The sequence below is a fragment of the Rhizophagus irregularis genome, chromosome 25 (genome assembly GCF_026210795.1).
Source record: "Rhizophagus irregularis chromosome 25, complete sequence".
NCBI lineage: Eukaryota > Fungi > Glomeromycota > Glomeromycetes > Glomerales > Glomeraceae > Rhizophagus > Rhizophagus irregularis.
Window position 1 is genome coordinate 1,868,086 of NC_089453.1, and position 24,388 is coordinate 1,892,473.

Consider the following 24,388-nt stretch of genomic DNA (forward strand, 5'->3'; position numbering starts at 1 on the left):
TTCTATAAAAACTCTGTGAATACTATGATAAATTTACATGAAATAAAAAAAAACACGGAATAATTTTCATAGAAACTAGTACGTTTAAGTTCTTTTTCTTGAAACAGCTTAACCTTAAGCTTAAATTGAAATTGAAGTTCCTACTTTTATGCTATATAAAAAGAATTTTGATGCATTACAATAAAAATTTTTATTAATTATTGAGAGTTATATATTTTATTATATATCATGCAAATACATAATAAATTTTATGGAATTAACAAGAGGTTATTGTAAAAAATTAAAAACAAATTTTTTAATATAGAACGTTTGCACAATATCTTGTTATACTTTCATGAGGTCATTTAAAACATTTGTTTACTCTCTAGTCTTAGTGTTTAAATAATCCAAGATAAAAAAATAAATACTGAAATAGTAAATAAATGATAATAATTTAAAATATAAAAAAAAACATTGTTAAATGATTTAAAATCCATCTAAAGATAAAAAATAAAAATTATTAATTAATTATTTGCTTTAAAAAGAAATTTAATTTATTTAAGAACTTACCATCAGGAATTTCCAGTTCATCTTGTTCTTCTGAATGAAGATTTGGATTATTATATACTTCGTCATCATCTATAAGAAAATAAACATACTTAAAATAGTATAAAAATTGTTTGTTATTACGTAAAATTTTCACTTACCATCGACATGTTGAATTATTTCCTTTTCATCATCTAAATTTTAATAAAAGTCGCATTTAATAAATAAATTTTATTTTATTTTGTTACTACTAATAGTGTTTCATAGTAAATTGTATGATTTTAACATTCCTAACAATAGTAAGTTATTAACATTACAGCGTTGAATTATTACATAATGATGTTTAATAATTGATATTTATTTTAGTTGATGATTTTAATAAATCAAATAAGCGAAATAGCAAATCATCGAAAGTAATTTCTATTTTTAGAGGTAATGTATTTTAATTATTGTCAAATCGAGATTGATTTAAATATTAAATCTAATATCTTAATTTTTAGATAGTAATAAAAAATTATCTAAATTATTTAAAAAGTTGCAAATAAAATCAAATAGTAAGTAAATTACTAAAATTAAAGTATTAAGTATTTTAAAAACTGGATTATTATAAAAAATTGTAGAAATTATTATTTACCTTCTTGTTCTTCTATTATAATATAAATTCAAAAAAAGACAAATTAATAATATATTTTAAAATAAATAAATTCATTAATAAAATATTATACACTAATACCTTCTGTTGCATTTCTTGGTTCAGGTAGATTTCCAAAGTTGTGAATTTTACTTGTAAATAATCTGCTACTCGTATAATTTTCTTCTACTTTATTCATTTCTAAATTATCTATTTCTGATTTGAATAATTCATCTGACATATTTTGATAATCTAAATTAAATCTTTTCATTCTTTCCCAAAGTGTATAAGCGTCAGGTCTTTTTAATGGATCAGCATCCCAACATTCTTTCATTAAATTTTTATATTCTAATGGAGTTCCTGGCACAATTTTTGGTCTTATACCGTTAATAATATTCATTACAATATCATTTTCATGTTCATAATTTATAAATGGTGCTTGTCCAGATGAAATTTCCCACATAAGAATTGCAATACTATAAATATCAGATGCAAAAGTATATTCTCTTCCAACAATAACTTCGGGTGCTATGTAAGGAAGATTTCCATATATACTTGTTGAAGATTTATCAGCAGGTCCACAAAATCCAAGATCACTAATATACCAATGATCATTATATTGTGAATATAATATATTTCCAGAATGTAAATCTCTATGAATTGCTTTCTCTTTATGAATAAAATAAAGTGCATGAATTATTTCATAAGTAATATTAATTCTCTTTTTCCATGTAAGTTGATTATGATTTTGTTGTAAATATTTTCTTAAATCTATATCCATTTTCATCATTACAAGAAAATAATTTCCATTTGATGGATTTTGTGTTAAACCATAACATCGAAAAACAACTGGCCATTTATTACTTATAGTTAAATGTGATTTAGCCTAAAAGACAATAATTTGTAAAAATACTAGTGCTAATACAAAAAATTACAACAATTTTATGAAATATAGAATACAAACCTCTTTAAACCAACTTTGATTTGCACTTTCAACATTTTCTAATTTTTTTAATATTACTTTGAAATTTCCAAATCTTTTTAATTGTTTTTTTTCAGAATCCCATTCTTTATACCTTCCATTAATCCAATCTGCTGTATAAATTTCTGAGAATCCACCTTTTGTTAAATATTTAATATTTTCTAAATTACTATATGGGATCCATTCAACTATTTTACTCGGCATGAGTGATTCCATTTGACATTTCTGTATTAAATTATCAATATCATCATTCCCGGATGTCCAATTTGGAAAATTTTCTTTTAAATAATTTCGAACACAATATTCACAATATAATGTGGCTAAACATTCTTGGTTACAATTTTCACAAATTCTTTTTGTACCATCATTTTTTATAACTTTATCTCGATCATAATCTATAGTTAACTCTCTTATTGCTTCAGTTTTTTCATAATTTGTAAGAATTTTATCAGCAAGGACTGTTTGTTTTTTAAATTCAAATTGTTTGTGTATATCATTGTAAATATTAGTATCTATTAATGTATTTGCTTTATTATTTGTTGCATAAATTAACTCATATCGAAGAGTGGACATAATGAGAAAGAAAGAAATAATTATTTTTAAGTTCGTTACTCCGAGATAAATTAGTAAAATGCAAATTGTTGATCAAACTCATGTTGTGCCCTTGTGACCTTGAGGCGTAGTATTTTACACCTCATAACCAAAAAAAAAGAAAATATTACTACCATTTATTATTGTACTTTCTATACTTAATATTATAATTTAAAATTAATAATTTACTTTTATTTATTTATTTATTTTTTTTCAGCGAATACAATTTGTGTTTTAACAAATTCGATTGTCATACTTAATGAATAGATAGTATCCTTGATTAATATTCAAAGAATTTTTAAAATAAACAAAATTATTAATTTGTTATTATTTTTAAATCTTATTTAAAAAATCAATATAGACATGATTGATGAAAATCTATTTAGTTATTTTCAATTGAATTTATTTTTAATAAACAACGTGGCGAATAATGAACATGAAAGGATTATAAGAAACCATTCAATTTATTATTTCTACTAAAAAAGTCATATCTAAGAGAAGAATTTTTGTAGAATTATAATTATTTTTTTTTTTTAAGATGTAATGATGTAGATTTAAATAAAAATATAAGGTTTTAATAAAAAAATGTTTTAACGAAAGAAATGATTACGTAACGATTTAGTGTAATAATAAATAAGGAATAGATCAGCGCAAGTATGTCACGGGGTTTTCATATTATGGCACGGGTTTCATGTTACACAATTCAAATTATTTATATGGAGACTATTCGTCTATTCTAAACGGAACGGCAGACTAGGTATATAGATTACGCTTACAATGTCAGAGTTAATAATTAATATCTAGTTCCATTATTTGGAATAACACAGGATCTAGATACATTAAGTTATTATGCAGCTAAATAGGATCATGTCGGTTTTAACATACTGATATTTTTTAGATAAAATAATTATTGCTTAAGTATCATTTAGATTAAATATCACATACTGTATATTAAATTTTATAAGTAAAACGCTATATGTTAACTAAATAGCTTCATTATCGCGTTTATTTTTATGAAGCATGATCTTTGGTCGCCTGCATAATAACACAATTATTGGGAATGGTATTGAATATCTTAGCAGTTCGATGATATTTCAACCTCTTACTCAATAATTATTATTTATATGATTATAATGATGGAAATGAATTATGAAAGTTTATTAATTTATTGGCAAAAAAATATAATCCGAATAATAAATTTATTAATTCATTGATTTTCACGATGGAATATTATTGATTAGTGATCTTGGATAATATGTAGTGAGTTCTTCAAAAACTAACTTCATGAAGTGTATAAATTATTTTCTTCCAATATTGTTTACATTTAATTAAACATATATCAATACTATCTGGATATATTGAAACATCTCAAGAATATTGAAGTGCATTTTGTCTATTTAAAAAGAGAGTATCTACCATAGACTTAAATTTGTGATTATAATTTACAAAAGAATAGAAATAAGACATTTTTAATATAATTGTAATAAACTATATGTTAGAATAAAAAAAAAAGTAACATTGATCAAGAATGAAACAATATAATTTCTGTAGAGTAAATTAACATGTAATAAATGTACAGGAGAATTTTGTTTGTACATATAATGCAAGTTATCTGGGACTCTCCATACTTTACCCGTGATTCGTACCGCAGCAACTTTCTCCTTCAAATATTATATTTTTTCCACAAAATTTAATTCTCCTATTATAAATAATTTTTCTAATATGCATATATTTTTCTTTAAGAAGTCATGCATTACGGCTTCCCTCTAAATTTCTCTGGGTTGTGACAAATGGAGTTTGTGTCAAATAAACTGCGGACCACTCAAAAAACCAAGTCGCTGAGCATAAACAGATCCTCCAATCACGTGATTATGTAAGTTAAACATCACAACCAGGCGGACATGTGATTTATATAGACACATTTGTATTGTGGGAAAAATTAAAAAAACAAAACCGCATCCTTCTGTATAGTAGACAAATATGTTTATCAATCTCATTTCATAAAGAAAAATATGCTGTTGATCTTTTTTTTGAAAGTTTTTGTTTCAAATGTCACAAAGTTTTAAAAACAAAGATATCGTTCATCCACTTTATTTGAATTTTATAATTATTGGCTCTAATCCTAACCAACCCTAATATAACACTAATCCCATACTAGAGGTCTGCAAACGGGACCCGCAACCCGGAAACCCGGACCCGGCCCAGACCCGGATCCGGGTTTGGGCCAGCAAATTTTCCTTCAAAATTCACCTGGGCTGGGTCCGGGCCGGCATTTGATTTTCATAAATTTTCCGGGCCAGGTCCGGGTTTAGATTCTCAACCCGGAATTTTATTAATTCTGGCCAAAATTTTGTTAATTCTGGCCGAAATTTAAATTTAAGTTTTTTAATATTAAATATAATAATTTTTATTTTATTTTTACACATTTTTTGATTTAATTTTATATAATTTATTTCCTTTTTAGTGTATTATAGTATATTATAGTTAATAAATTTTTCTAATATAACTTTTCGCTTGTATTGTTTTTTAAAAAAAATTTAAATGTTATGCTACAATTTCATTATTTTTTTTTAAATAAATAGAATAAATAAATAAATAAATAAAATTTTATTTTGTTTTTTATTATTATTGAATTATAATTGTGAAATTGGTTTGTTTCTTTTAAATTCTTATTGTTTATTTTAATTTTAATAAAAAAAAAATAAAAACGCGCATCATAATATGAATTACAATCAACTGTTAAAAATAGTTGATTTGCTAAAAAAAATAAATAAATTTTTATTTATTAAATTATTTATAATAAAATTATTTTTTTTAAAAAGAAATAGTAAATTACTATACAAAATTTTTATTTATAAATAAATACATTATCTGTTATTTCAAATCACTAAGTTTTCGCGTTGTTTAAAATTATCAAATTGCTGTACACAAAATTTATAATTGTGATCTACATTATATTTTCACGTTATACTTCAAAATTTTTATTACATATTATTAATATTCACAATTTTTATTATATTAAATATCAACATTTTCAAATAATTAGTGAATTTTGTTTCAACTGTTTATATAAATGAATATTATTATTGAATTTCTTGATTTGCCAAAATCACTATACTAAAATGATTTACATTTATATACTAAATAATTATAAGAATTCCGGGTTGGGCCGGGTTTTGATATTATGAATCTGGGCCGGGCTGGGTTGGCATAAAATATATATTTAAGGCCCGGGCTGGCATATATATTCATATATTATTTTCGGGCCGGGCCGGGTTTTAAAATATGGGCAAATGCAGACCTCTATCCCATACCCTAATCCTAACCCTAATCTAACCCTAACTAGCCGCGTTTCAATCTCTGAGTCTTTTTCATTTCTGAAATTAAAACTCGAACTATTAACAAGGTTTTCTATGGTGTACCATTTGGACCAAAAGTGACAAAATTATGAAAATCGAAATTTTGAAATTTGAAATTTCGGATGTTTGAAATTTCCTTTTTTGAAATTTCCTTTTATGTGAAATTCCCTTAAATGGTATGGATTGACATAAATTCGTGTCACGAAATTTCCTGTTTTGGATGTATGTGCAACGTCGATCATTACCATTTAAGGGAATTTCACATAAAAGGAAATTTCGAAAATCAAAAATTTCAAATTTCAAATTTCAAAATTCAAAATTTGATTTTCACAATTTCAATTTTTTGAAATTTGAAATTTCCAAAAAAGGAAATTTCATCAATCAAAGTCATGATCTAACTTTCTCAGGTTGGATCACAGTTTGACTGACCTTTTAATAACTCAATAAAAATTTTTTTTTTTAACCATTTAATAAAAAAAACATGTAAATGTTTTTATAATAATTTGGTAGAAAACCAATTTTTTTTTCATAAAAAAAATGTTATAAATCTTTTAATAAAAAGAGTTTCTAAATATTTAGTTAAATAAAAAATATGTTTTTGCAACATCTTTAATATAATTAATAAAAAAAAATTGTAAGTATAATTATTTTTAATAATTTTAATAAAATATTTAAAATATTGCAAAAATGCTTTTGTAATGCTTGTTAATAGTTTTAATAAATAACATTGCGAAAATGGTTTAAATAATATAAAATACTTTTCACAACACTTTTTAATGATTTTAATGAAAAATATTGTGAAAGTGTTTTTCAATAATATATTTAATAAAAAAAACATTAATGTCATGAAAACATATTTTCTATTAAATTATTTGCCAAGAAATATTTTCATAATAAACTGTCAAATATAAATGTTTTGCAACATTCTTATTAAAATTTAAAAACATTTACTTTAATAATGTTGGTCAATAACCCAACCTAAGGCTGGTCATGAATTTGATGATTTTTAATGAAATTTCCTTTTTTGGAAATTTCAAATTTCAAAAAATTGATTGAATTTTTGAAAATTGAAAATTGAAATTTTTAATTTTCGAAATTTCCTTTTATGTAAAATTCCCTTAAATGGTAATAATCAATGTTACACATACATCAAAAACAGGAAATTTCATGACACGAATTTATGTCGATCCATACCATTTAAGGGAATTTCACATAAAAGGAAATTTCAAAAAAGGAAATTTCAAAAATCTGAAATTTCAAATTTCAAAATTTCGATTTTCATAATTTTGTCACTTTTGGTCCAAACGGTACACCGTAGTTTTCAACATAAAATCAAATTTTTTTTTTTAGTAATTAGTGTAATGGAGCAGATCGTTTACAAGTGTAAAACTTGCATTCTCCTTAAAACAGAGATAGATTAGCATATTTTAATAATTATATGTGCATTTTATCAAACAAGAGAAGGATTCTTTAGTGATATCTCATACCCTATAAAAAATTTTTCAGAAAAATGATCACGTCTGAGTTTCTTCAGAATAAAAACCAGAAAAATGATCATGTTTTCCAGAATTTTTTTTATAGGGATATATATACAAAATGCACAATTTAATGAATTTAAAACGTAAAAAGAAAAATAATAGTAATAAATCATCCAAACGGATGAAAATTCAACCGAGCTAAATTTTGGTTAATTTTTTACATAGAATTAACAAAATTATGCCGTTGTTACTCCTAGTCACGTGTAGAATTACAATTTATTATGCTAGAAGATCATGTGGAAAATTAGGATCTACTGTGCCCAACTGTGCCAAGCCAACCTAGCCGCAGCCTACTTAGCCTATTATTTTTATTATTTTTATTATATTTATTATATTAATTATATTTAATATAATCGATATAATTATTTTATTTATTATATTTATTATATTAGTTATATTTATTATATTAGTTATATTTATTATATTAGTTATATTTCTTATATTTATTATATCTATTATATTTATTATATCTTTATATGTAGTAACTTTTATATAAATAATGTTAGTATTTTCCTTCGTTATAAGTTTAGTTCGAATTAGTTCACCTTAGTTCCTATTAGTTCTTATTCTTGTAATTATAAAGTTCTATAATAAAGTATAACCTTTTACACTATAAACGAACTTCCTATTTTAAGCGTATCTTGTTTGATTGGATTTCAGTCATAGTTAAACGTACTTAATCTCCCTGACTGCAAATCATAGTTAATCTATTCAACGTACTGAATCAGTTAACACCATCCTTACTCTTAATTGATAATCGTCAAAAATGTCAATCATCTACTTTTAAAGCTTTTAAAGCAAGAAATGAAACTATTATTAGCGTACAAATAATATGAATTTTTCTTTCAATTTAAAATAATTATACTACATTATAAATGAACTGAAAATTTTATTCATATATTTCAAACATTATGTATTTGCATTTAAACGTATTTCTATTTTAGAAAATACTGTAATTTCAGGTATTAATTAAAAGTATACAAATAGTCTGTACTTCATAACCTTTATTGATCGTACACATCACACATGGTAATTTTGACAAATAACAGTGTATTATTTATTATAAATATAAAAATTATTAGAAAAAACAAATAGAATTTATAGAAATGTAACTTATATTCGTTTTAAAAACTACAGGTTTAGGTCTGTGAGCCTTAGCTGTTATGAATTAATTTTACAAATTTTTTAATTAAATTATAAACTTACATCTTTGTATGAATTTTAAAAATCTTGGACCAATTGTTCCTGCAAAGAATCAAATCCCTGAATCTTTATAATAAAGAAATAAAAATATTAATTTGTAGACATAAAACTTGCAGTAAAAATATTATACTTACTTCTATGTATCCACCTGGTTTCGCTACCCTTATTAATTCACTCATAATAAAAGCCCATTGATCTTTAGTATGACGTGGTTCAACTATGTTTAAATGAACAAAATCAAAATGATTTTGTTGAAAAGGTAAACCTTCCAATATATTAGCATGGATAAAATTTAAATTACTAGGTTTAATTAATGAGGGAAATAATTTTGTCTTATCAATTCCAGTAAATTCTAAAAGTGGATATTTATTTGATAATTCTAAGAGAATATTCCAGTTCCACATCGTACATCTAAAACTTTAGTCCCATCCTTTAAAGTTTAAAGTATCTTCAATTGGAGAAGAAAAATTTGTGGACCAAAATTGATTTAATGAGGAAATGATGTTGATGTAAATAATTTATATGTTCATTCACACTTGAAATTTTGGAATTGATGATACCGGTTCTTGTTTCGATGAATTTTGCACTGTAATGTTTTCATTGCTTGATTGTTTTTTTCTTCTAAATGAATGATATCATTTAGGAAATTTTGATTGTCCCGCTCCCATTTTATCCATTTTATTATAAAGAAAGAATAGAAATTAATCATTTAAGGAACATGCCTTGAATTGTTCAAAAAAAAAAACAAAAAATAATCTTAAAAAAGTTACATTTTATGATTGGTTCATAATTGCTAAAGATAAACTGATATAAACTGGTTACATATATTTATTATTATTGTGTTTCGTTTCTTTATTCATATTAATGATTACTATTAAACGTCCAATTTCTATTTCTGGAAAATCAAGAACAATTCATTGAAATCATACATACTACATAACTGCATGTGCATCCTGTATGTCCCACAATCCCAGGGTTTTTGAATTGCTTTATGACATACTTTACTAAAAATGGCCAATTTTTTGAAATATTTTTATAGACCTAAATACAATGGCTTTCAAAACAATTATGCAATTATTTTGTAAAATTTTTAAAATATATCAAGATATATTTGAGGTATTTTTGAGATTAAAATATTAAAATAATATCAAAATTAATTATATTATAATAATAAAATAATAACAAAAATATTAAAAAATTATTGTGATATTATTTTGAGTTATTTTTATAGACCTAGATACAATATAATTACAAAATAATAACAAAAATATAATAAAAACATTTTGATGTATTAATTGTATTTTTGTGGTATTTTAAATTATTACAAAATCATTTCAAAAAATTGGCCATTTTTAGTAAAGTAATTTAATAATTAACGTATAAAATTACTGTATTTTTTGATTTTTTTTTATCTAAAGATGAGGTAAGAATTTGAATGCTTTTAATGATTTTCACATTACAGTTACTCTACTCTTTTTGTTTTTTATTTTTATTTTCTTCTTCATTTAAAGAAAAAAAAAATTTTATTTATTTAATATGCAATCATCAAAAAAGAACCTGATTGGAGTATACAATAATTTAGCTTTGAAAATAATAATTGGAGTAAACAATTCTTATCATTAATTATATGAATTAAAGTTTTGCATACCATACACAAATAATAAGTAAATTGAAAATCGTATCTAATATATTTCAAACATTATTTTATTTTTTTAAAAAAAAAGTAAATAAAATGATTTAAAGTTTTGCAGTATTTTTTTTTTCAGCATCATAATAAAAAATAACCAATTATAAACATCAGAAAGATTCTTATTTTTAGTATATAGTCTTTAAATCAACACCTTTCGATCGATTCAAAGACTTCATTATGTTTTACTGCATTCAGAAATATTGGTAACTCTGACAAAAACAAATTCTACCATTAAAAGTTAGTGTAAAATTTATTTGAAATGTATTATGACATTTCACATCAACTGTTTTTATTGTTTTTATTAAAAAAGTCTTTATTAATTTATTTAAATGTTAATACTTTTTTTTGTACAATTACTTATTTTAATCGTAAAATGATTTTGTTTCTTTGTTATTATTTTAATATATATATATATATTATTTATTTCGTTATTTATTATACTGCATTATTGAAAAATTATTTCTATTCTATTTTGGTCATTCAAATAGCAATTAATTTTATACTGCATAATAACTAATGCTTCTAGAATTTTTATTCAAACATTCGATATAGGATAATATATAAATAATTACTATGTAAATTCAACAGATTTTCAGAATACATATTATCAGCGTAATGTAATGTTATGATGAATTTGTTTGAAGGAGTGTTTATAAATACAGTATAATATTATTATATATTAGCACATACAGTACGATACAATACGGTACATAATGTGGTGCAACCTAAAAAAAAAGAGGAGATTTTTCAAAAATCTCTTTCTTTTGGAATGTTCTCTTTTTTTTGTATGTAATCAGAAAAATATGAGTCGAAATAAAATACTGTATATAATACATTCCATGATTCTAGACCTTTTTTTTTAATGGAAATTGTTATTGAGACTTGAGAGTATAAAAATATAAACTCCCGCTGATTTTTTAAATAACAACACAGAATCATATGAAGTTCTTTAAGTAATCTCTAAAAATAAATAAATAAATAAATAAAAATAACAATATTAAAAAAAAGTTTAAAATAATATTTACACAGAATTGAAACAAATATACAAAAAAAAAATAAAATTTTTTACATCAAAAAAAAAGTACGAAGTACTGTAAGATTATTTTATTGACTATTTTAAAATTAATAATTTTATTAAATGAAACGTTTTTTTATGATAAGATTTTTTAAACCAATAAACAAATTCTTTGACTTTTAAAACATCAAAGACTGAACATCGGGACATTTCATGTTACCTTTGTGTAGAAATATATAATACATATCGGCGAATTTGATTCATCATCCAAATACGTTGAATTTTATAGCAACAAAGATGCAGCAAAAATAGAATATGTAATACAATAATCCGATAAGTATATTCGACTTTTAAAAAATACAGTTTAGTGCGATTTAAAATTTGGCCAGAATTAGCGTAATTTTGGCTAAAATTAACATTATATTAAAATACGAAGATTCTAAATAAAAAACAAATTTCTAGCAGCTACTTTACTAGAATCGTTGCAATGTAATAGCTACTTTAACCATATATATGACTAGTTTAACTTTACATACGCTTTTAATAAATAATGCATTCATGACGTAAATTATTATTAGATAAAAGATAATAATTAAAAGTGTTGACATGTGGCTAATTATGAGGTACTTTGTTAAACTAAATTTTTTTTACTCAAAATGTTTTCACGCTAATAGTAAACTTGCTACAATAAGAAAGCAGTGAAATATATCCTTCACCCTGAGGTACGATCTGGATGAATCTGATCAATCCATTAGCTAGATAATCCCAGACTAAAAAATTCCCTTCTCCTTTAAATGCCTTCAAAAGCTGTTCCATTAATACTGAAGTGGTTCCTTTCTATAAAAAAATAAATAAATAAAGAGGTGTTAGTAACTTTTACTAAAATCCCTAATTAAAAAAAAAATCTGCCATCTTTATCTTTAAAATACCTTTCAAGGGAGGTTCTGACAGATAATCCAGTTAATCTTGATGATTTGGATCACATCTTTATGATGACCCATTACAACATCCCAAGATCTCTAAATTCGTCATTGACAAATTTCAACTGAAATTCCACACTTTAGAACCATCTAAAAAAAAGAATGAATGAAACGTTAGTGAGAGTTTCATTAAAAAAAAGTCATTCAAAGAAAAGAAGTGCGGAGTCTACAAATAAAAAAAATACTTTAATATATTATTTTCTTTGAAGATGCTTTCAAAAGCTTCTCGAAAAACTTACCTAGGGTTCCGATGTGATACCATTCCTACAAATATAAAAAAAGTTAAAAAAATCATTTTTAAATAGTCCAAAAAAGCGAAATGTAGTAATCATTTGTTCCTCTCACCAAATTTCCTGTGTGTCCAAGAGCCTGAAAAATTACCTAAAAAAGGAAAAAACTGTTAGTTAATAGTTCATAAATAAACAAGTTAAAGAAAAATACCACACACCATTACGCACGACTAAGAAATCTGCCTAAAAAAGGAAAAAAAAAGAAATCGTTAGTTAAAGTTTTGTTAAATTATAAAGAAAAAAGTACTGGAACTTACAGATTCTAAGAACAAGCTGTCTGAAACCTATAGAAAAGAAATAAATGAACAAAATGAACATTAGTAAAAGAAAACGAAACAAAGAAAAAATAATGAAAAAATTTGGGCATTAACCTTTATTTCCAAAGAGAACCGTCAAGCCTAAAAAAGAAAAATCGCTGGCACCTAAAAAAAGAAGAGCCAGCCAAAGAAAGAATAAATTAGTAAAGAAAATGACGGAAAAATAAAATTAAAGTAAAAGAATACCAATCTCTATTCCGTAAAGAAAGCTGCAGAAACCTAAGAAAAAGTATTAGAACCTAAAAAAATGAAAAAGCAAGGTGAAAATTAGTAATGAAATGAAAAGAAAAAAAAATAACCTGAAGAGAACAAGCAAACCTAGAGAAATCTGAAAAAAAGAAGCCGCCAAAATCTAAAAGAAAAAAAAGACAAAATCTACAAAAAAGAAAAATAAAAGTTAATAAAAAGGCAAAAGAAAACAAGACAGAAGAAAACAAAAAAGAAGGACACCACCTCTATTTTCAGAGAGAATTGGCAAAATCTAAAAGAAATGAAAAAATTGGAAAAAATGAACTGTTAGTAAAGTTCACTAAAATAAAATACAAAAAAAATAGAAATTAACCTTACTAGAATCCAATATCCAAAGAGAACTGCCTAGATAAAGGAAAGAACAAACTGTTAGAAATTGTTTGTTAAAATAAAAACAATTAAGAAAAAAATAAAAATAAAAAAAACTTACCAAAATTTTGCGTCTAAGGAAACTGGAAGAACCACCTAAAAAAATATACAATCGAAATGCTAGAAAACCCTCTTGTCTAACTAACCCAATATGGTGAGCACATCACCGTATAAATAATACACTAGGAGCTCATAATTAATAGCTTTTGGAATTTCAATATTTTTAAATTTGCTAAACTTTTCTTGAACTGGTTCGGCAAACTCTGACGTGTAATTTATTAAAGAGATGCCAAATACAAGGTCTCCAAGTCTATTTCCTATAAAGAAAAAGAAATACTATTAATAAAAATACATTAATATTAAACCTTTCCCTAAAAACTTACTGAGGCATATATATAATATACACTTTTCAGGTTATCTGTTCTAAAAAAATAGTTTTAAAAAAAATCTCGCAAAAAAAATTCATGTACAGTACATGTTGTGCCTCAGATCGATTCTTGTCTGTCAGATTACAATTGTCAGGTATATAAATAGATTAAATAAGTAAGGTCAAGTTTTCAATTTGGGAAATGATCATCAGGCTTATAACTAAATTTGGATTGAATACAGGTTTTAATCTTGATTTAAAAGCATAACAAATTTTGATCTGATAGTCATTTTTTGACGCATCTTTTTTTTAAATATTTTTTTTTTCATTATTATGATATTAAATTTTTTCAAATAATTTTTTTTATTACTTATCACATTTTTAATATATTCGTTTTTTATTTTTATAAATCTAGTATAATTACGTAAAACATAAATTATGAAAGAAGAAGGCACTTATCCTAAAAGTTCATTTATAAAACTTTTTGATAATAAAAGAACCTATTTTTACGAGATAATAAAAGAGGGAACATATCCTCTTACAGAACAACTTCATTATACCAGGAATCCGAAACATCCAATTCCTCATAATTATGTTGTCAAGACCCAATATGGAAAAGCAATGTATACAGTTGAATGTTCAATTGAATATGTGGAAAAAAAACCCTTATACAAAATTTGCTTTGGAGTTAACTTTTCAAGAGAAGTACATTCCTGGGAGACATCTACAGATGCTGCCTGCAAGTATTATCAGGTACATTTATTTTTTAAAAATATTTTTTATTGTTGAAATAAATATTAACTAATTATTCTATTAGGAGTTTAATGGAATGAAAGAAATGGAGAAAAATCAAAATAGGGACCAGTCAAACAAAGAAAATAAAGGAAAAATATCTGGTTCTTTACTTTTTGGTCTCAAGTTACTTAGTGTTGAACGAGTGCGTAGAACAATGTCTCTAGATCTTAAAATTCGGCCATTTATTGATCTTGGTAATTCTCAAAAATGTCGCAGAATACTTGGATTATCACAGAGTATTTTAGATATTGTTGAAAGAGAAAAAGACAATACATTTCATCCAGATGATCAAATAAAACTTAAACAAATAAAATTTGAGATAGATGATGATGTATATGATATTAATTTTGGAAAGGTGAATAAAATAGAGGAAATAAAAAAAATTGAAGCAGTAGTTAAATCTTTGGATAAAGGTCATATATCAAGAGAAGCTTATCGATCTCTAGCACGAATTGAAGATCTTCCACGTGAAAAGGCAGTATGTGATATATGGCAAAAAATTAATGCAGAAATGAAGAAACAGGTCCCACTAACTCTTGTTGATTTATTGCAACCGACTAAATTTGAACCAATTAGAGAAGAATCAAATATTACTGATAGTGAAATTATTACAAATATGTTAGAATCAATTGGAAAAGGAGGATAACAGATATTTTAAACTATATAATACCATTATATATTGAAAAAGGAATTTTAATTCCTAGACAATTAACATCACATATTCGAATTTCAGGAGATGGGCGTAATGTTGGACGCAAAGTGAAACATGTAATGGTCACAATGACATTATTGAATGATTTAAATGGATTACAAAAACCAGATAACCACTATACTTTGGTTTTATATCCAGGAGCTGAAACATATGAGTCTCTTAAGAATGTATTAACTCCTTTAATTTCTGATTTATGTATATTAAAAGAGAAAGGTTTTAATCAAATAGGTGGCAACCAATGGCCCGTAGAACTATATTTCAGTTCCGATTGGAAATTTTTAGCAATTTGTTTAGGAATGAATGCTGCTAATGCACAGTATTTCTGTCCATGGTGTGATTGTAATAAAAATGGCATTAATACTACTTCAAAAAAAATCAACAAATCAATGGATAATATTAAAGTCAATTATAAACAAATAAATGGCCATATTAAAGAACCTTTATTTCATATGATACACTCCCCAGTAAAAAGTATCCGACCACCCTAAAAATTAAAAAATCTTAAAAAATTCAGTGGGCCCAACAATAAATTTATATTTATTTTAAAAGTTTGAGACATGAGACACTTTTTAAAAGTGTTTTTTTAGCTTAATTATTAGTAAAAATTGGCGGACATTTTTAATTCTAAAAATGGCAAAATTCTTAACTTTTTAACTAGAGCAGTTACGGCCAAATGAATTCCAGAAATCAATTCTTTGACTAAAAAATAGCTTATGTTTAAAAAATCAGAAAGATTGGACTGGTAGTTGCCGAAAAATCCACCACTGAAGATCATAATTTTTATACTAAAATTTGGCAAAAATGGTGATTTTACCGTTTTTACATATAAAAATTATGATCTTCAGTGGTGGATTTTTCGGCAACTACCAGTCCAATCTTTCTGATTTTTTAAACATAAGCTATTTTTTAGTCAAAGAATTGATTTCTGGAATTCATTTGGCCGTAACTGCTCTAGTTAAAAAGTTAAGAATTTTGCCATTTTTAGAATTAAAAATGTCCGCCAATTTTTACTAATAATTAAGCTAAAAAAACACTTTTAAAAAGTGTCTCATGTCTCAAACTTTTAAAATAAATATAAATTTATTGTTGGGCCCACTGAATTTTTTAAGATTTTTTAATTTTTAGGGTGGTCGGATACTTTTTACCGGGGAGTGTACCATTACAAAATTGGGTGGTTGACGAGTTGCATATTTTTTTGCGAATAACAGATAGACTGTGGGAACTAATGATTTCTGATCTCCGCCGTGAGACTGCAAATGAAGAAATTTGGAAAGGAAAAATTTTATCAGAAATGCAAAGACTTAATATTTCGTTTCAATTTTGGCACGAAAAAAATACAAATAATCTGTCTTATACTTCGTTAATGGGTCCAGACAAATTAAAAGTTCTAAAAGAATTTGACCTTTTTGCTGTATTTCAATCAATAACACGAGCCATACAAATCCGTGCCTTATGGGATCAATTTAATGAACTATATCATCTAATACAAAATAAAAAAACAACTGGTGAATTTTTTCGTTATAAGGCCAAATCTTGGTTAGATGAATTTACAGCTCCTTCTACAGGACATCCAAATAGAGATAATTTTGTTAGAGGCATGTATCGTATTCAGGATATAACACCATATATTCATGTGTTATGCAATCATGTTGCGGAGTTTCTTGAAATTCATCATAAGTTTGGATTGGCAGCATTTTCATGTTCTCCAGTTGAAAAAAAAAATCATATGCAGGTATGCCTTTATTTTCAAAACACATTGAAAGATGGAGGGAATAGAAATTCGCGAAAATCAGCAATTTTGGAAATGTTAGAGCATGAAAATCGGCAATTGTACTTTGCATCAAATAGAGTTCCTAATTTTTTTAAAAAATCCAAAAAATACAGACTCGAATAACAGGATTTTATTTGTTATCAAATAAAAAAAAATGAAAAAACGTATTCAATTGAACTAATTTATCTATATAATTTTTTTTATTATTTGCTATTTACATTATAAGATTTTCTTTAAATTTGACATTGATCTAAAAAAAAACGAAATTGAGCTGAACCTGCTTCAAATTTATGGTTCTCTTTATCTTTACCCCCTGTCACCTTCCATTGAACAGTCATTTCTCCATTAACTAATGATTTTGTTTTAGATTTTTTTGCACTTTGTTCATAATTACTATTTTCAACCTCAGGCATATGCAAACGGACAAAGCTTAATTGCCCTCCTCCATAATTACGTTCTCCCCAATTTTCATCATCCAAGATTTTTCCAACTTCTTCAAAGGCTTTTTCCCCCTTAAAACTACAAAAATAAGAAGACCCACATGGAGAATAACGAGTTATATGATTTTTAAAAATACTAACAAAAGCATCTTCACTGCAATGTATTGAAAATACTTGTTTCCCAACAGCAGTGTGATGATTTTTAAGACGTTTTTGCAACTCTTTGATTATAGCTTTTTTTAAATGTGAAAGTTCGGAGTTTGGAACTGACCGAACGTATGACGGAAGTGTATTGTAGGACACATGTTTTAGTGTTTCATGTCGTTGAAGTCCTGAGCGATTTTTAAACCCTTTTGCACGCCTTTTGCAAATAGAGCAATATAACTTAGTTGAATCTTGAGTAGACATGACTAAAAAAGAGAAATCTGTAAGTAAACAATAGCTAAAAAAAAAAATAGAGAAAACTAATAAAACAAATTCATAAATTTAAAGAAAAATCAGCAGGTTTAGCCTGAAATATATACCAAGGTTAGTCGGATGGGTTGTGTAGTGGTCGGATGGGTTGAACACGTTTTTTTCGTTAAGTTATTTTTGTTTAACGATTAGTTAGATGGAAAATTTTATTTAATAAAATCTGTATATTCACATGACATAATATCACATGAATATCGAACACATTGGTATTATGTAATGGGACAGATAAGGCAATTATATCAATTAAATTTAAATGAACTAAACTCGCCCATATGATAATCTTTCATTACACTTCAGACTATTACTAATATATATATAAATAGGATGGGAGAAATACTGAGCATTAATCTGAAGTCCTCTCAGATTAGCAATGCTTGATCTTTGCTGATAAACAATTGGAAGATGGCCGTACTTTATCAGACTGTAATATCAACTTTCTTAGCACCTTCCATAATAACTACATTTTATTATATAACGCCCATTATACTATTCTGAAGAAAGAAAAAAATGAAAATGTCAAATTGGCCGATATGCAACGTTAAGGATCATTTGCTTTACAAAAGCATAAATACTGTATGTTGGTATGACCGATCGTATAATTATATAAATTGATTTCAAAAATTACGTGTTTGCTTGAAAAAAGATTTACGTAAAAGATTTACACGTACAGTACATATACCAAAATCACTCGCCATTATTAAATTTATTAACAAATGCTTTTGATTATAAAATTGAGTGACCAGACAAGAAAAAGTTAATAACGATCTTATTTTCGTGCCTTCTTCGATAAATCTAAAGGATTTTATCTATACTTTTAATATAACTCAAATTTTAACGACATTTATTAATTATATTAAAAATTCTCTTAAAAAAAGTTGTTAATTTAAATTAAATCCTTTTGAAAACCCTTTTTGAAAATTTGAACAACTTTCCCTATAAGGACTAATATCGTTTATGTATATTTGTTGATATTTCAGATTATAAAATACGCTGAATTATCCTCAAAATATATTGTATAATATATGTAAAATGTCCTTGAAATCAATCATGTTTTGGGATATTATGAGTAAATTTATGATATTCTAATAATATTTTCAGTGGAATTTTCCAAAATTCTTTTTTATGAGTTATAATACTTAAATTAGATTGCACAAAATTGAAAAAAAATTTTGGCTACTCGTGATCTATATTAAATAGTTATTGGATGGAAAAAAGAAAGACCGATATCCCCATCCAATAACTGTCAGTCATTAGGAATGCTGCGATGACACTGGTCAGAATATTCCATTTCGTCCAAATTTTAAATTGACGAATATTGGACGAAAGTTAGTCTAAATTTGGCCGATCGCCAAAAAAATTGTCAAAATTATTATGGACGATTTGCACAGTTCGCCTGCCACTTGTCAACAAATCGATCAGTAGAAATTGGCAACAAATCGGTAAAATCAAATTGACGATTGTTAATAAACCTAATAATTTATTACCGATTTTTGTACATTTAACTGATTACTGATTTTAATTTTATAATAATTTATTAATTAAATTTTATTAATTCGTTTTATTAAAAATTACATATTAATATATAGCTATCTATCATCTATATACACCATATATTCATGAAAATTAATATTCAAGTAGAATCAACCCACCTGAACAACTTTCAATTAATAAATGAAGTTGATTTCATTTGTCCAAAGTGGAGATATTACGCTCTAAATTAAAAAAACAGAAAAGAGAGTTAATATCATCAAGAAAAATGCAATCTTCTCTAAGCACTATATCTACATTCATGAAAATTAATATTCAAGTGCTTTTAATCTGCCTGAACAACATTCAATTAATAAATAAAGTTGATTTCATTGTCCAAAGTGGAGATTATAGTGTTTTGGAAAAAGAAGTTTAATTTAAAAAAATTTTATATAAAAAAAAATGTAATATAAAAATTAAGAACTGAGTTAACAAAAATTTGAAATAACATGAATTTTAAATTAATTCTTTCATTAATTATAAATTCAAGTAGTTTAAAAATAAAAATAGTAAAAAAAAATATTTTTTATGAAATATCACAGTATTTTTTAAAAGAAATACACTTATAATTTTAATTTGTAATTATGTAATATCCAAATATTTAATCTTACAAATAGAAAAAAATGTAAAAAAAATTTTATGATGTTTTTATAAAAAAAGAAAAAATTTTAAATTTTTGAAAAAAAATTTCGTCTAACACTTTTTTAATTGATTATCACAAGATCTGCATGATCATCTATACGTTTTTAATTTTTTTAACTTTATTTATTTCTTAATAACGATCAAAAAATTAAATACAACTAGAATTTGGGGACTTTGTCCCCCAAGCATATCATTTGTTCATATATGCCAATTTTTGGAATTAGCACTTTTTGATTCTAAAAAACAAACTTTACCAAATTACTGGTTGCACAAAATAATAATCTATAAATAAAATTGTTAATCATATTTTTTTTAATACACCATTCAGTTATTAAAATTTAAATAATCAGAATAAAATTATTGGAACAAAATTGCAAATAACTTGATGTCTATGTAAGATAAATGGATGAATTTATATTCATCCAAAAGAGAAAATTAAGACCTATCTAATGAATCTAAAACAAATGAATTGATTCACTGGTTGCTGAGCAAATGCATTCAATATATTTTTTTTTTAATTTTTCTTTACTAAAAATGGACAATTTTTTGAAATGATTTTATAATAATTTTAAAATACTACAAAAATACATTTAATACATCAAAATGCTTTTATTATATTTATGTTATTATTTTGTAACTATATTATATCTAGGTCTATAAAAATAACTCAAAATAATATCACAATAATTTTTTAATGTTTTTGTTATTATTTTATTATTATAATATAATTAACTTTGATATTATTTTAATATTTTAATCTCAACAATACTTCAAATATATCTTGATATATTTTAAAAATTTTACAAAATAATTGCACAATTGTTTTGAAAGCCATTGTATCTAGGTCTATAAAAATATTTCAAAAAATTGGCCATTTTTAGTAAAGTTATCTTTGATTGTTGATATCACTATGCCTAGTAATGCTAAAATAAAGTATATTCTTACCTTTCAAATGAGTTTAAAATTATTTGATTAGCATATGTGAATGCCAAGATATTAATGAACTTGTTAATTGCATAAACTGACATAAAGTTATCCTTTACTAAAAATTATAGTTTTTTTGATATGTATTTGAAATCATTTTGCTATAATTTTGATATTTATTTTATATTTATTACATTATAATTTTGAAACTATCACAAATGATGTTATCTATAATTGTAATTTCATATCAAATCATTTTATAATACTTTTAAAATTGTTTTGTAATTGTATTCAATTAAATATGCAATTAATTTATAATTGATGTTAAATATATGTTGTAACTATTTTATAATATATTTATAATCATTTACAAATACATCAAAGATATTATGAATGCTTTATAAAAATATATTTAAAATGTATTTTAATTCTTTTTTTTTTTTTTTTCCGCAGCGCATTTGCAGTTTTATTAAAGTAAAAAAATAAAGAAAATATATACAAAGTAAAATTCCCTAATAACTACTCTAATATAATTAAACTACAAACCACTCGTCATACCAGTAGTACCCCACGTGTGCACTGTCGAGTGATCGTTTGACTCCGTAGGTAGACTTCATTTAGTAACGGGTCATCTTAGCCATAAAGGCCCTATCTTCAATGTCTGGTGATCACGGGATCCACTACGCTGCAACTTTATCATAATTTTTATTATTATTATTATTATTATTATTATTTTTATGTTGAACGGTAATTTTCCTAGACTTCCAGGGAGGCAATAAACCAGTTGTTACCAAACGATATAGATGATCTTTGCATCGACGCAAGCCTTCATTATATTTTGATGCCTTTTGTTCACGAAATGCAGTTAGAGTATGTCGATAGTGATCACGTTGAGTTTCTGCGTCCTCCTTATGTGTCCTTGAGGTCTTACACTTGTCCTGATATGTAATATGCAACGATTCTTCTAGTTCGTTCATCATTTTACATCGCGGTTTCCAAACATGTTTTCTAAAAGCTTCATGAAAGTATTTAATGATCTTTAAAGACAGGAGTGAAGCAATTCTTTTTGATGTGAGTTTTCTAAGCTTCTTTATGATTGTGTGTGAAATCAAACCACGTAGTAATTCCTGTCTGTTTCTTTGTTTCAGTTCAGGGAAAGCAGGGTCTCTATATTCAAATATGCTGATGTAGAGTTCATTGATCGTGACAGATTTTTTGCATTTGAAACGTTTGAGATATTTCCGAATCTTATCTATCGTTTCTTTTTCAGCAGTGAGGAAAGCTTGTTCCAATCCAGTACATATTACTAAATGGTTCAAAGTCTCTTCATGGTCACGGCAAGCTGGACACGGTACATCATCATAAATGTCATTACGTTTTCTGAGATTGTCAACTGTAGGTAATAAGTTATTTGAAGACTTTATGAAATTAATTAGAGTATTATTAGTATCAAAATTATCACAACGGCTCTTGTTAATGTTATTAAGATAGTGCCAGTGTGCGGTCCAATTCCATTCTGTTGATATATCGTGTGTTTGGTTATCGAAATAATCCTTCCAATTACTATTCAAAGACCACGTAACCTCTTCCAATGATTCCGAAACTATTCTACAAAATTGTCGAACACGTCTATCTATCTCTATACTATGCCAAACTGGCAGAAATAATAAAGGAAAACTATAACTACATATAAATTGTAAGTCAACTAATCTATTAAAATTGACAACCGCCGTTTCTCTACCTATTTTTGCTATCGCGTCAGCCTTATCGTTCCAATGGCAACCTGAATGACCTTTGACCTTATGTATTTCAATGTCCAATCTCTTAGACGTGATAATATCATAAATGGCAAAAAGAATGATATAATTATTAAGTTTAAGAAATTTGCGGCCATGTCTCGATACCATATTGTTAATTGTGTTTATACCATCGATCGCTGCCTGACTATCCGTATGAATGTGTACCCATGATTCACTGGGGGCGACTAGTAAAGCTGTCAGTATGGCAAGCAATTCAGGTCTGGTTGATGAGGGGTGGAATCTTATTCCGCATGAGAAGCTAATATCTGTATTTTTTAAAATCCAGCCTGCTCCCATTACAACGACGTCTTCATTGTTTATACAATTCAAATCCATTGAACCATCGGTAAAAAAGTGAAACTCTTGATTGTTAAATTGTTCGAGGCATCTGAGGATATCTGAGAGCTCCGTGATTAGTAATGTTGATGAGATGGTTCTTTTAATAATGTCTAGGTCATAACTCGGGATATCAAGTGATACGAAAGGGGATTCATTCTCATACAACGAAGGTTTCGTAATTATTCTCGTCTTGATCAAATCAACAGGTGTCAAAATCTCAAAAGTGGAAGTGTTCTGGTAATTATTAGTTGGTCGTTTTACGTCAATAATTGTTGATTTGTGATATTTTTCCTTCTTTATGCACACAGGATTATCCTCTATATGAGTCGAGTTGGTTGAGCATCCGGCGCATTGGGTAATTAAATTATTGTTATCTTGTCTGATCCAATGTTGATATGAGAACCGTGTGAGATTTTTCTTTAAAATTTTTCCGAATTGGTACTCATCTCCATCACGTGTAACAATCCATTCTTTACGCCTTCCGTCTCTTGAAGGAGGAGAAGGTGTAAGTGAAATAGTCTTATTAGTCGGGATAATCGTAGCTTGGTACCGTTCTATTAATGTACGTTGTCCGTTCGAATTCTGATCGATAGCTATTTCTTCCAAGTATTTAAAAAAATTTGGGATTGGCCCTTTGGGATTTTTACCAAAAATCTTTTTGATCTGAGTCCAGAATAACATATCTACACTATTGTTGTGTGTAATGTGATCTAGAAAGTTAATATCGAGTAATTCTGCAGGTCGTTTGATAAAAGATTCAATGGCCTTTATCCTTGATTGTTCTAGTTTCCTGAAATTCGTATGCCCCACATCAACAGATGTATGCAAGATTGAAATAATAGTGTGTTGATGTTGCGTG

At 25.8% G+C, this 24,388-nt stretch overlaps 5 protein-coding genes across 5 annotated transcripts; 2 read left to right on the forward strand and 3 right to left on the reverse strand.

Moving 5' to 3' along the window:
• Window positions 1-8,847: 8,847 nt before the first annotated feature.
• Window positions 8,848-9,233, reverse strand: OCT59_016883 (uncharacterized protein; the record flags this gene model as incomplete). The annotated part of the gene is made up of 2 exons (XM_025309674.2): window positions 8,848-8,895; window positions 8,964-9,233. 2 exons carry the CDS (start codon window positions 9,231-9,233, stop codon window positions 8,848-8,850), a joined length of 318 nt encoding a protein of 105 aa, XP_025165527.2.
• Window positions 9,234-12,185: 2,952 nt separating this feature from the next.
• Window positions 12,186-12,965, reverse strand: OCT59_016884 (uncharacterized protein; the record flags this gene model as incomplete). The annotated part of the gene is made up of 5 exons (XM_066145986.1): window positions 12,186-12,371; window positions 12,594-12,604; window positions 12,754-12,778; window positions 12,860-12,895; window positions 12,963-12,965. 5 exons carry the CDS (start codon window positions 12,963-12,965, stop codon window positions 12,186-12,188), a joined length of 261 nt encoding a protein of 86 aa, XP_066003717.1.
• A 1,579-nt stretch (window positions 12,966-14,544) lies between these two features.
• Window positions 14,545-15,547, forward strand: OCT59_016885 (uncharacterized protein; the record flags this gene model as incomplete). Its single annotated transcript, XM_025322758.2, has 2 exons — window positions 14,545-14,859; window positions 14,924-15,547. 2 exons carry the CDS (start codon window positions 14,545-14,547, stop codon window positions 15,545-15,547), a joined length of 939 nt encoding a protein of 312 aa, XP_025165528.2.
• A 1,291-nt stretch (window positions 15,548-16,838) lies between these two features.
• On the forward strand, window positions 16,839-17,507 carry OCT59_016886 (uncharacterized protein; the record flags this gene model as incomplete). Its single annotated transcript, XM_025321541.2, has 1 exon — window positions 16,839-17,507. The coding sequence occupies one exon, from the start codon at window positions 16,839-16,841 to the stop codon at window positions 17,505-17,507; it is 669 nt and encodes a 222-aa protein (XP_025168615.2).
• Window positions 17,508-17,617: 110 nt separating this feature from the next.
• On the reverse strand, window positions 17,618-18,232 carry OCT59_016887 (uncharacterized protein; the record flags this gene model as incomplete). The annotated part of the gene is made up of 1 exon (XM_025322759.2): window positions 17,618-18,232. One exon carries the CDS (start codon window positions 18,230-18,232, stop codon window positions 17,618-17,620), a length of 615 nt encoding a protein of 204 aa, XP_025165529.2.
• Window positions 18,233-24,388: the final 6,156 nt, after the last annotated feature.